Source organism: Pavona decussata, unplaced genomic scaffold (genome assembly GCF_977016875.1).
Source record: "Pavona decussata unplaced genomic scaffold, jaPavDecu1.1 SCAFFOLD_11, whole genome shotgun sequence".
NCBI classification, from domain to species: Eukaryota; Metazoa; Cnidaria; class Anthozoa; order Scleractinia; family Agariciidae; genus Pavona; species Pavona decussata.
The window spans coordinates 4,751,359-4,764,972 of NW_028145434.1; the positions used below are offsets into that span (position 1 = coordinate 4,751,359).

A 13,614-nucleotide genomic window follows, 5' to 3' on the forward strand; every position below is an offset into this window, starting at 1 on the left:
CTTACAGGACGTTATTCCTGCATCACGGATAACGTGGTTTACTGTTTAACATGCACCAAATGTCCATCGACAGTTTACATCGGGGAGACGGTTCGTAGATTGGCGGACAGGTTCAGGGAGCATTGTAGAGATTTCATCAACGGGAGAAATGACCTTCCTGTGCCTGCCCATTTTAACCATGAGAATCATACAATGGAAGATCTGAACGTTGCAGTTTTGAAGGCGGGCAAAGCCAACCAAGAATACCGGAAGAAGCAGGAGATATGGTTGATTTTTAAATATGGAACTGTTCAGTCCCACTGGCGTTAATCAGGACTTTAGTTTTCCGTGAATTGCTCGTTTTTCAAATTTATAATATTTTAAATTCTCATAAATTAACTACGCTGCGCAGATTACAATGTTTATTACATGAATATGTTTTACTTCGCTTAGTCTAGCTGCTTTCGTCCATATCAAAAATTGTTTGTTACATGGTTAGTAGTAACCATGCAAATTTATCATGCTTCTATCACAAAACTGAACAATTAAGCTATTTTTTGAACGATAACAGCTGTACTAGTTAGCTTGGTTGACAATTTCATTAATCAGTAAAAGACAGAAACTAGATAATTAGGATGTGGATGATAATGATGACGATAACAATGATGAAAAATTCCCAAATTTTGATAGGGGCTTACTTATCTCTTCCCCACTGAGCCCGAAGAAAAATGCAAAAGAAAAAAGAACCACAGCGCTTTGCCTGACTCGATGATCATGAGCAAGACGACCTCGTCGAGGAAGCGCAAGCTGCGACGACAAAATATACAACAAAATATATCGTAAACGTTTTTCAAGGTAATTTTTGCATCTGAATAACACAATAAAATTCTCCAAAAGACATTCTTTATTCAAAAAATGACCATGAAAACGAAACAAAACTATATGATACAGACTAAAAATGTTGTAAATCAAACTTTGTACGGCCGGTTGCCGTTTTTTTTTTTTTTTTTTTTGTCAAATTTGCATAAAACGTATTTTCGCTGAGACGTTCTCAGCGTAAAAATCTACTTTTACTATTACCAGCAACAGCCTCAACGATCTAGATCCGGAGATCTTTCCTCCGCAGAGGCTCCGCTGAGAAAGGTGAGTGCGAGGGTAAAATCCCGTGGAAGGCGACGGCGGGAGCTTCTGCCAAAAACCACGCCCAATATGGCTGCGATCCGGGGGAGTCATTTTGTAACTAGGGTGGTGTGCGTACGTATGTCATAAAAATGGCGGGTGTTTGTGAAATTGTTATGTTGCACGATGTGGGAGATTTACTCACAAAAACTTATCTACATGCTTACAAATCGGAGAAAATTTGTTCCTCTCATGATGACTGTTGAGAAAACGCTTTTATTTTGCTGTGATACCTTAAATCATCACTACAAGAATGAAATTCAAGTTACACAACCGTCATTTAAAATAAGGTTATAAACGGCTAAAAGGCCTTTCAAGCCCAGAAAAAGCAATTATTTGTTCGTGACTATTGTTGACTTTCACGAAGTGAAATCGCCGAGATGTACTATTCACTCTCCACGGGTTTCAAGGGGGGCTTCGAATACGAACGATTTTGCTTTTTTCTAGAAATCAGTTGTGAAATCTCACCTTAAAATTAACGACCGCAAACTGTAGAGACAAAGTAAATGCTGACTTCCGCCAAGAATGAAACTGTCAAATTTAGAGATGACCGAGAAATCTATCGATGTACAAGAAAACGACATGCTTCTGGCAGAGGTTCGCCGCCAAGTCAACCTTCTGAGCTTTTGCGCCTGCACTCACTTCTTTGAGCCGATACACATAACACCCCATCGAACCTCTGCGGAGGAGAGAGGATCCGGAGCTTGTGCGATAATTCCTAACCAGCAAAACTTCGCAAAGCACGATGAGCAATTTCATTTCTCAACCATGTTCTAAAGCTGCCAAATCGGGCGAGTTCACATCACTTTCAAGAGCGAGTAAGTACAGCGACATTCATTTTCAGCTCAAAGGAACTCTTCATCTTGAAGTTACTTCCTTGCGGAATCGTATATTTTGAACATTTCTTCTAGTTTTCAACGAACTTTCGTTATTTTTCTGCAAGACTTACGACGATTCAAAGCTCAAATCGCCGTCATCTACACGGCGCTTGCCACAAATTTGAACTTAATTTTGACTTTATAACGTGAATTTTGATTGTTTCATGTGATGTCAGATGCGCCTTTTTCATTGGCTAGCAGCAAATATGATTGTCCAGAGCCTGTATTGAGAAAATCTATTTCAATCGAGGGATCAATAAAATCTCCCTTCATTTGTCGATTTTTGAGAAATATTTTATGTAAGCAATAAAAGACTTTTTTCCGTGTTTATATGGCCTTATCTAAACACTCGGAAAGTTGGGAGACTTCTTGAAAGCTATGCAAACCCTCGATTGCGTCTCGGGTTGCATCACTGTCTCGAGTTCTCCCGACCCCGCTTGTGTTTAAATGGGGCTATGTAAGCATTGAAAAAGTCATCTATTGCTTAAATAGAGTGACGCTTTTAGCAAAAAAAAAAAAAAAATTAACACACACGGTCTATTTTCAGGCAAAACTCGTCTAATAGGAGGCAGCTGGAGCGGAGAGGGTAGGGTGGAAATACTTCACAATGGCGCCTGGGGAACAGTTTGTGACGATTCTTGGGATACAAATGATGCTCGGGTCGTTTGTCGTACGCTTGGATATTCTAACGCTTACAGAGCCCCCCACGCAGCTTATTTTGGTCAGGGAAGTGGCCAGATATTGTTGGATAACGTCAACTGCCGGGGTCATGAGAGTTCCCTTGAAAGTTGCGGGCACAATGGATGGAATATACATAACTGCGATCACCGTGAGGATGCATCAGTCATCTGCTCAAGTAAGTATTTTACTGATCAGTTTTTATTGTACAAATTAAAAAGATGTTTTGTTGTCACCAACGACAGATATTCAAAGTAGCAGTGTCTCATAAGAAAGAATTCCAGCGCCTTGTGAAGCTTGTTTCTTTTTAATTCTTTAACTTACAAGAGCTTTTGTCAGCGTTTTTCATTTATTAACTAAAGTAACTTATTCCATCACATTATTTCCATTGCGCATATGACACAAATTGACATTCCAATCCTAGCAGTATGCAGGATGTTTGTCCCATGAACCTAGTTTAATGGTCTTAGCCCCCACGAGTCTCCCTATAGCTCAGTTCTAGAGCATCCGAACTAGTAATCGGAAGGTCTTAGATTGGACTCCTGATAGGAGCACTCGGATTTTTTTCCGAGTATTCCTGTGTCATAAAAAAAACATAATTCCAGAGTCAAAAACCTTTCGTGGATACATGAAACTTTGATGAAAGAACGGTTGAAAAATTACTCACGAGGAATATTTTCCGTGGATCGTACTCGCCGCCGTGGCTTGTATAGATGTATTTAACAGTCAGTGACATAGGTATACTTGAGACATGAAAATCTGAGTTCTCCCAACAGGAGTCGAACCTATGACCACACGATTACTAGTTCGGATGCTCTAGCACTAAGCTATAGGGAGCTATATATATTTTTTTGCTGATATCTCATGGTTACTTTACAAAACTCCATTCATTGAAAGTACGTCACGATACCCTGTTACATAAAAAAGTATGTGTATGGTATACCTGAGACTTCCACAATTCCATAGGAAGAACATGTGGTACATCTTCCCGTAAACTACATATACTTGTCACACGTTATACTTGCCGTGACTTTATATGATTAGAGATTGATGCAGATGGAAATCCTAGACTAACGATGAAAAAAATTACCCGCGTTCATTAATTTTTCCGCCATTTCTCATGAAAGCCATCAAATACGTATACGGTGCGAACTTCTGGCCCCAGTTGTTCCAAGAGCGGATAACTTTATGCACAGGTTAAGTCACAATCCAGTGATGCAAATGTACTCCAACTAACGCTTTTGGCAAGTTTTCCACACAATGCCACACTTACATTTGACACACGCTTCTACTCTATTCACAAATTATAGGGCTATCAGAAAAATCTTGCACATATTTCATCTGCGGGATTCCAACCTACCCAGTGGATAAAATTATCCGCTCTTTGGACAACTGGGGCCTCATCAACACATCACAGCCAATAACAAAAGAGTTCTTTACAAGAAATTTTTTTTTTCTTCAAGCATTCAAAAGTATTTCAGAATCCGATACACAAGATCTGGCAAGTACATGTATCAACTACTTTATTCAACCTTTATTCAAAAATTCCTAGTCCTGCAAAGGTGGTGCCATCACGCAAGACGTCTGACATGAAATAAAGTTAAAAATGATAGCCTGAATAAAATCACCTACAAAAGATAAACAGGATAAAAATATCATTGCATCGATTATTGTACAAAAATATAAATAAAATCATCATTGACTAAAATACTCAAACAAGACTTTTTTAAATTAGTCTGCAGACTGCCCTCCTTTCTTCTCCTTTGCGGTGGACTAGTTCTGGTCATAGGTTAGATCGAAAGACAAAAGAACTTGACTTTAACGACAGTTGTTTTATCACTGTTACCTGGAAAGTTTGATGATTTATAAAAAGTCAGGAACTAGTCAAAGTAGTTCTACAAGACGATCAAGCAACCCTTGTCTTGTTGGTGTGTGTGTGTGTGTTGTTGTCGTTGTTGTTGTTGTTGTTGTTTTTTTTTTTTGTCTACTTTTTACCGCTTAGAACTAAGAATTAGGTCTGTAAAATGTTACAGTATTCTCCATTGTGCAAATACTAAAACAGATTGGCTGGCTAAAATCATCACCCATGAGTTCATGGTTTAGTAAAAGCTACCGCTAATTCTAATTGCGTTTAGAGCCAAGATTGTATGGGACAATCAACGAATGAATTGATGGATCTTCGGACGCGTACCTGGCATCCCCCTCAGATTTTGCAGGGGTGGATGACATCATCACGAACTTGGCAAAGGAGAGAGAGAGCCTGGCATCGACATCATCGCACACATGCACATTCAAGAATCTTTAATTATACTAGTAGTAAATCATATGCCAACGAGCGAATTTTCAGATAATAATAGTCACGTTAATGAGGACGATGATGAACGAGTTGATACTTATGATAATGATGATAATGATGATGATGATAATGATGATGATGATAATGATGATGATCATAATAAAATTTTGTGAGGTTTTTATGAAAGACAATAAGCATTTTAAACAAAAGTTATTTTACTTTCAAATGATGTGATGTGCTTACACAACGTTATGTGCTCATAAAAAAATCGACTTCAAAAAACATTAGTAATGCGGCACCGATCAAGAAAGTAACTTAGCTAATCAACTGTGGAGATAAATAAATGCAGCTCGTACAAGTTGCACTAAATAGAGGATTTGTTGCAGACGAATGTGATTTCAACGACCGATGAATAGGTTTTACTTCGCTTGTTTGATAAGTTGATTGATATGATAAACAAAAAACAGAAACTGGATTAAATATTGTAGACAATAATAATGACGATAGCGATGACAATGCCGATGATAATGATCATATGATTATATAGATTGACATTTTTGTAAAGACAAACCATTTAACACACACAATCTATTTTCAGGCATAACTCGTCTAGTAGGAGGAAGCTGGGTCGGAGAGGGTAGGGTGGAGATACTTCACAAAGGCGTCTGGGGAACAGTTTGTGATGATTACTGGGATATTAATGATGCGCGAGTCGTTTGTCGTGCGCTTGGTTATCCTAGCGCTTCCCGTGCCCTCTACACTGCTCACTTCGGGCAGGGAAGTGGAAAGATATGGTTGGATGATGTCAACTGCTTGGGCAATGAAACGTCTATTGAGAGATGTTCACACAGTAGATGGAGTGTACATAACTGTGGTCACAATGAAGATGCCTCAGTTATTTGTTCAAGTGAGTATGACAATAAAGTACATTTTTATTTTGATTGACAGTGTGAGACTGCCGTAACAAATTTGACCAATTCAAATCCTTGTAGGCCACAACTATTGGTGTACTACCTAAAGCTATATCGTGATAAGACGTTTAAGTTGCTTGCTAAAGTCTCTGATATTAATGATATCACGTGGTACTAACAGAATTGTCACTCATATCAAATAATTATCATTTTAACACAAAAATTCTTTCGCAGATTCAAGACTTGTTGGTGGAAGCAGGGTTGGAGAGGGTAGGGTTGAGATCTTCCACAATGGTACCTGGGGAACCGTCTGTGACGATTTGTGGGATTTGAATGATGCAAGAGTCGTTTGTCGTGCGCTTGATTATCCTGACGCGGCCAGTGCTCCACACTCCGCCTACTTTGGTCAAGGAAGCGGCCAGATATGGTTGGATAATGTCAACTGCTTGGGCAGTGAAACTTCGATAGAGAGTTGTTCACATAAGGAATGGGGTGTACATGACTGTAGTCACTATGAAGATGCGTCAGCCATTTGTTTAAGTAAGTATGACTTCGTAGTATTTTTATTTTTATTGTTCATCTACTTTTTGAAACCACAATAACAGACTGTGACCACCTCGAATACTTGTAAGCGAAAACTGTTTACGTTTTTGTATTTCCTAAAATAATCTTCCAATAAGTGGTTATCACTAACTTTTTCTAAAAGTACCATTGCATTTTCAGGATTACCAGTTGCTGTCAAATAATCTGCATTTCCAGTTATGTAAATTAAGGCTGACATTATCGTCTTCTGATGGATCATATTTCTGCCATTTGTATAGCTTAGCTAAAAATTGAGACCTAGGAGCAAACACCTTTTTGTAGATTCATGTGACCATTGCAGATACAAGGCTTTCTAAGAAAGTTACGTATGATGAATACTTTGCATGTACAGGCTCCTTGATTTTCGTACGCGACATTATGGCCTTCGCTAATTCTACTCGGCTCTCGTTTGATTGATTATTCTATTCTTTTCTTTCTGGTGAGACGTGAAAACTAGATAGTGGTTTATTCACCACTTTTTACTACAATTTAAACCACCATTTTTGCCTTCTTTTATTTGTTAATTTGTTAATTCAATTAAATCGTAAGGAATCTAGTTTGAATGACTAACAACTAGCAAAGATTCCATAGTAACTAGGTACAGCCTCCCCCTTTGAATACTTTAGATTCAATATTCGCTTCTATAAATGGTTGACTCTCAAAATATTCTGAAGTTCGATGTACAAGCTGGACGTGTTGTGGCTGGATTTGAAGAGGTGTCCGGTGGTTTCTCAAAGGTTCTCAAAATGTTAGACAACCAACATGTTTTAGCAGGGGCATGTGTTGATGCTTTAATGGAAGGAGCGTTATCTCAAGTACTGATAGACAAGGCCTGCACCCATTTGCTGATCGTTCAATAACCTTCTACGAGACTTAGAAATCCATGATTACTCTCTCTGAAATGAACATGACCAATTCGGTGAAAATGTCGGGAAAATTACCAGTTGAACTTCAGGTTAAGTGGAGAGACGAAGCTCAGCGTATCAGAGAGAAAAGAAGGTTCTAAAGTCTCAAATTGCTATGAGAATTCATAGAAAGGCACGCTGAAGCAGCCAATGACCCCATATTTGTGAAATGACCAGCAAAAAGCAACAGACGAGCCCCGATCACAGAGCCACAACAGAAGATAAATGCAGAGTGACAACATTTCCAACGCAGCTTGGATCACATATCCAAGAAAGCCAGGGCACCTAACGCAGGGGTTCAAACGTCTCAATGTCAGGAGGTACCCTTCCGTCTGGAAAATGCTACAGCTGTGAGGCCTCCCATACGATAGGGCATTGTACGGATTTCACCAGAACGTCTATAGGGCAGAAAAAAGTCTTCCAAAGATACAAGCGGCTTTGCTTGAGCTGTTTGCGAAGGGGGCAATTTGCTGGTGAAGGTACTGTCAGCAGCTGCATCACACTTTACTGGACAAATGATGTCGGAGAGCACGTGGATACAGGCGTGGGTGATGGTGGACCATGCAGTTAAAGAGCCAGCTAATGTGAATGCAATAACTACAGCTATGGGTGATGAAGTGCCAAGCAACATGAACTCTACAACTTCGAAGGCAAAGAATACATACTAGGTTGTGCCGATTAAAATAATGAATAAGAGGGGACCCTTAGTTAGTTTGTATGCACTACTAGACACAGGAAGCGAGGGAACGTTTCTCTCCAGTCGATAGCAGAGAAAATTGGGATTCAGATTGACAACTGTCATACCTTGGCTGTATGTACATTATGAGGAGAGTCTACATAAGAGTTGGTCAAATCAGCGTTGAAGTACGAGCAGCTGGTAACCATGAGAGTCGTACCGTGACAATGAATAACGTTAAACTTAAAGACGATCTCGATATCACTGCAACAAAGACAAAGGATTTGTCAAGATGGCCCTATTTAAAGGGCAAAGTAATAACTGAGTTGAATAGACACAAGTGGCCCTGCTCATTTGTACAAATGTTTCTGAAGCTCAGTTGTATGAAGAGTGTCTCAAAGGGAGGGCGGAAGAACCGTATGCTTTTCTCATCATGCTGGGCCGAGCTGTGCATGAAAAAATAGTACCTGTAAACTCCTTAAATTCACAGAAAGTTAACGTGCATGTTGTGAAGTATGGCAGTGAATTGTCAGATCAGCAGATGAACAAGAAAAAATCAATCTCTCCTTCAGCAGTTGAGGACAATGTTGTCTAGTGGCCTAGCTCGCTGACTTAGATGGTTTTCGATTCCCGAGGTAACGGAGGCATCGTTTTTCTTTTTGGCTTTTAAAAAAGCCAACCATTCCAAAGGCTCTAAACAATTTTCAAAATTAAAACTTTCTTAAAAACATACTAAACTATTTAAGGAGCTCAATCTTGCTGAGGGCAACGGCTAAAAATCTACTCGAAGTGGCCACGGATGCGCAATAAAATGCCAGTGAGGCCCCTCATTAAGGCCCCTTATCCTGGGCCAACCAAACAACATACAAACAATGTTTTATGCCTTGCCACTATTTACTTCTGCATTTACGAGTTGGCTCACAGGAGCCTTCGATTATGATCCTTCGACAGTTTATCATTAGAAGAGGACCAATTGAGGTCTGATTGAAGTTTGGTCTGATCGAGGGACTAACTCTCTTGTACTCAACAGAGAGTTGAGGGGAGTTCATTGCACAGTGAAATGAAGAAAGGATTGAATGACAGCTGTAGCGGAAGAGCATCAACTGGGTCTTGCAGCCACCTGCCTCACCTCACTTGAAGAGCGCCGGTAGAAATGGGCTTCTTGATGATCTGTTTATATATACCCATTTATTGGGCCGAATTTTGTTTGGCCGATTTAGCCTGAGTTGATTTACACATAACGATTTATCACATTAAGAAAGTGAATAAATGGACGTAAATAGAACTGATTTATAATACTTTATCGCAATGGAACTGCTTGTATAAACCTTGCTAAAAATGAAATCTGTCAAAGAGCAGCAGAATTTATAAATCGAACGGGTCTTAAGCACGCGGTATATCAGTAAAAGAAAAAAAAAGAGAGCTCAGGCCGACAATTTGCAGTGTGCATACGAATGAGCCCGGCCAACTAATCAAATTGGTTAGATTCCTTTGCTGAAACATTTTCCGCATTTCCAAGGATCTCCAAGTTGGTCACGGTTCTAGTGTTAACGACATATTTGCCTTCTTCTATTCCTGTGTGGCGAACGATTAAAGTCGAAATTCCGTTTTTCATTATGTTTCAATCTGAATTTCTGCGAACAGATTCCATTACTGAACTGTTGAGTGCCCCGGTTTAAATTTCATCGCTTTCCAACAGACTGCAGCAAAACATGTCATGCGGGATCCGTTTGCAGACACGTCATATTTTAACGAAAGAAATTTAATTAAAAGCTCGCGAAAAGATTCCATTACTGAACTGTTGAGTGCCCCGGTTTAAATTTCATCGCTTTCCAACAGACTGCAGCAAAACATGTCATGCGGGATCCGTTTGCAGACACGTCATATTTTAACGAAAGAAATTTAATTAAAAGCTCGCGAAAAGATTCCATTACTGAACTGCTGGGTGCCCCGGTTTAAATTTCATCGCTTCCCAACAGCCTGCAGCAAAACATGTCATGCCGGATCCGTTTGCAGACACGCCATATTTTAACGAAAGAAATTTAATTAAAAGCTCGCAAAAAAAAAAAAAAAAAACTTTTAGGCGCAAGGATTATAACAATTTAGCGTTAAAATTAACGCCGCAAGCGAAACAGAAGTAATGCCAGAATGGATTCTGTTACATTGGAATGCTCCGAGTTATTTGACGTCCCGTGGAGATACCAGGTATCTCCAAGGGGTGCCGAAGTCTTGTTTTCGTTGCTAAGAACCTCTGGCCCGTTATGCGGCGGTAATAGCCGTTGTTATTAAAGCAAAATCAAGCTGAGTGCGGGAAATTCGTTTTCGTCAGATGTTTACATGTTAACTGGGTTGGACTCCCCGATGATTCCCCGCCCCAACATCAAAGATTTAGGATAACCCTAACGATTTAAGTAGCCAGGTTATACTTGCTGTTTTCAATTTTTTTGAAAACATTGATGATTATAGGGAATTGAGAAATCACTCGGTCGTGACTGAATAGTCACTCATATCAAACCATCATTTTAAGACAATCTTTCCTTTCTCAGGCTTCATACGGCTTGTTGGAGGAAACTGGAATGGAGAAGGGAGGGTGGAGATCTTTCACAATGGCGTCTGGGGAACAGTCTGTGACCATTCGTGGGACATGAATGATGCGCGAGTCGTTTGTCGGGCACTTGGTTATCCTAACGCTTCCCGTGCTCCCCACTCTGCTTACTTTGGTCAGGGAAGTGGAAAGATATGGTTGCATAATGTCAACTGCCTTGGCAATGAAACGTCTATTAAGAGATGTGCACACAATGGATGGAGGCTACATAACTGTGGTCACTCTGAGGATGCTTCAGTCATTTGTTCAAGTAAGGATGACGATAAAGTAGATTTTTATTATAATAAATAATAAAGATGTTAAATCACCACATTCTCGCATTAAAAATGAATTTCAATGTGTTGACAATATCTAAAAAAAAAAAATTACAAAAACCTCGTTGGGACTGGAGTAATAGTAAAACCAGGTAAAATTACAAGAATATGGATAAAAAGGTTGTAAAATCATAGTAAACCTAAGAAAAAAACCTTTACAAGATGTTATGTTTTCCATTAGGATGGTACCAGGGAAAAGCTCCGCTTAAAATGCTCACTTCTACATCTAAAAAGCTTCCAAGAGTAAGAGTTTCTAAGAGAATAGTGGGCGATAGGCCTAATCGGAGTTAGAAGTTTTGAAAAGAGCCCGCCTTTTTCAACTTAATAAAACGTTCTCATGCAGAGTTCGTTGCGCCTGTGTTCAAGTCTAGCGATTTTTAGCAAGTTGTAAGCCTTCCTGGTAAGAAGATGGGGAGTATATTATCCTTAAATCACACATTTGGACCCGTTCTATTTCACTAGACATTCGGATTAGTTGTGTGAGACTGCCGTAACTGATTCTGAACAATTCAAAGCCTTGTAGGCCACACCCATTTATGTAGTTCAAAAACCACTTTCATCTCAAATAATTAGCTTTATACAGCGATTAACTCTTTCCCAGGTTCGAGGCTTGTTGGTGGAAGCTGGCACGGAGAGGGTAGGGTTGAGATATTCCACAATGGTACCTGGGGAACCGTTTGTGACGATTCATGGGATTTAAATGACGCAAGAGTCATTTGTCGTGAGCTTGGTTATACTGGTGCGTCCAGTGCTCCACACTCCGCCTTATTTGGTCAAGGAAGCGGTCAGATATGGTTAGATGAAGTCAATTGTCAGGGCAATGAAAGGTCAATAGAGAGTTGTTCACACAATGGATGGAGTGTACATAACTGCGGTCACTCTGAAGATGCGTCAGTTATTTGTTTAAGTAAATATGACTTCGCATTATCTTTATTGATATTGTTTTTTTTTTTTTTTTGTATTTAAAACTACAATGACAGACTATGACCGCCTCAAATACTTGTAAGCCATAACTGTTCTGCATTTTCTAGAACATTTTTTAGACGTTGTTGGTTTTGGTTGGTTGCTATAATGACACTTACCGTAAGCTTCTTTTGTAGCGAGTTGCAACTTTATCATTGTATCTCAAGTGATAACTCTTTCTGTTTTGCTGTCACAAAGTTTCCTAGAGTTAGAAGTTAATTTTTGAGGTTCACCGGCTGGTGTCAAATGATCTCGTCTTCCATGGCCAGTTATGTAGATTAAAGCTGGCATTATTAAATTTTTGTCATTAGCACATGACTATACCAACGTCATGGGTATTTTGGCTTCTTAAACCTAAAATTATACCGTTTCTGTTGAATTTAGAACAACAGTTTACCTTCCTTTATTTATTATTTTTGGATGCAACTAAAACTTAGTGAAATATCAGCGATTTAAGGATAACCCTAAAGATTTACCAAGCCAGGTTATATTTTCTATTTTCAATCTTTTCATCATCGATGATTATAGGCAATCGCGAAATCACTCGGTAGCGACTGAATTGCCACTCATATCAAACCACTGTCATTTAAACACAATCTTTGCTTTCTCAGGCTTCATACGGCTTGTTGGAGGAAACTGGAATGGAGAAGGGAGAGTGGAGATCTTGCACAATGACCACTGGGGAACAGTTTGTGACGATTCGTGGGATATGAATGATGCTCGAGTCGTTTGTCGTGCACTTGGGTATGCTGACGCGTCAAGTGCTCCACACTCAGCTCACTTCGGTCAGGGAAGTGGAAAGATATGGTTGGATGATGTCAACTGCTTGGGCAATGAAAGTTCAATAGAGAGTTGTTCACACAATGGATGGAGTGTACATAACTGCGGTCACTCTGAAGATGCGTCAGTTATTTGTTTAAGTAAATATGACTTCGCATTATCTTTATTGATATTGTTTTTTTTTTTTTTTGTTTTTTTTTGTATTTAAAACTACAATGACAGATTATGACCGCATCAAATACTTGTAAGCCATAACTGTTGTGCAGTTTTTAAAACATCTTATACGTCGTTGGTTTTAGTTGGTTACTATAATGACACTAAACAGTGAGCTTTTTCTTGTGACAAGTTGAAACTTCATCATTGTATCTCAAGTCACAACTCCTTCTGTTTTGCTGTCACAACGTTTTCTAGAATTTCAAGTTAATTTTTGAGGCTCATCAGCATGTGGGCAAATGATCTCATTTTCAATGGCCAGTTTTGTAGATTAAAGCTGGCGTTACAATATTCTAATGTATCATATTTTTGTCAGTAGCACGTTACTATAGCAACGTCTTGGGTAGGTTCGCTTTTTAAACCTTAACTTATACCGTTTCAATACAATTTACTAGAAGAACAAAAAAATTTGCCCTCCTTTATTTGTTTTTTTTTGTTTTTTTTTTTTTTTGTTTTTTTTTTTTTTTCCTTTTTGCAATCAAAACGCAGTGAAAGACCAGCGATTTAAGGATAATCCTAAAGATTTACGAAGCAAGGTTATATTTCCTACTTTTAATCTTTTGATCATGCATGATTATAGGCAATCGCGAAAACACGTGGCTGCATTGAAAATCATATCAAACCACTGGTATTTTAACACAATCTTTGCTTTCTC

The 13,614-nt window shown here is 39.1% G+C and overlaps 2 protein-coding genes and 1 long non-coding RNA gene across 20 annotated transcripts in view; 2 read left to right on the forward strand and 1 right to left on the reverse strand.

Annotated features, from left to right (window-relative positions):
- The window catches only part of LOC146488332 (scavenger receptor cysteine-rich domain-containing protein DMBT1-like), a 248,755-nt gene that overhangs the window by 88,915 nt on the left and 146,226 nt on the right, over positions 1-13,614 (forward strand). The gene's annotated exons all lie outside the window — the stretch shown is intronic.
- The window catches only part of LOC146488333 (uncharacterized), a 152,380-nt gene that overhangs the window by 54,439 nt on the left and 84,327 nt on the right, over positions 1-13,614 (reverse strand). The gene's annotated exons all lie outside the window — the stretch shown is intronic.
- LOC146488334 (scavenger receptor cysteine-rich domain superfamily protein-like) overlaps positions 1-13,614 on the forward strand; it is a 77,117-nt gene that overhangs the window by 45,911 nt on the left and 17,592 nt on the right. For 2 of the 5 annotated variants that reach the window (XM_085123814.1, XM_085123848.1), the window contains exons 11-16: positions 2,584-2,892; positions 5,609-5,917; positions 6,156-6,461; positions 10,631-10,939; positions 11,605-11,910; positions 12,578-12,886. In XM_085123814.1, the coding sequence (XP_084979940.1) occupies positions 2,584-2,892; positions 5,609-5,917; positions 6,156-6,461; positions 10,631-10,939; positions 11,605-11,910; positions 12,578-12,886 (1,848 nt within the window). The remainder of the gene's footprint in view (positions 1-2,583; positions 2,893-5,608; positions 5,918-6,155; positions 6,462-10,630; positions 10,940-11,604; positions 11,911-12,577; positions 12,887-13,614) is intronic. The other 3 variants (XM_085123839.1, XM_085123829.1, XM_085123820.1) reach the window with 3 other exon arrangements.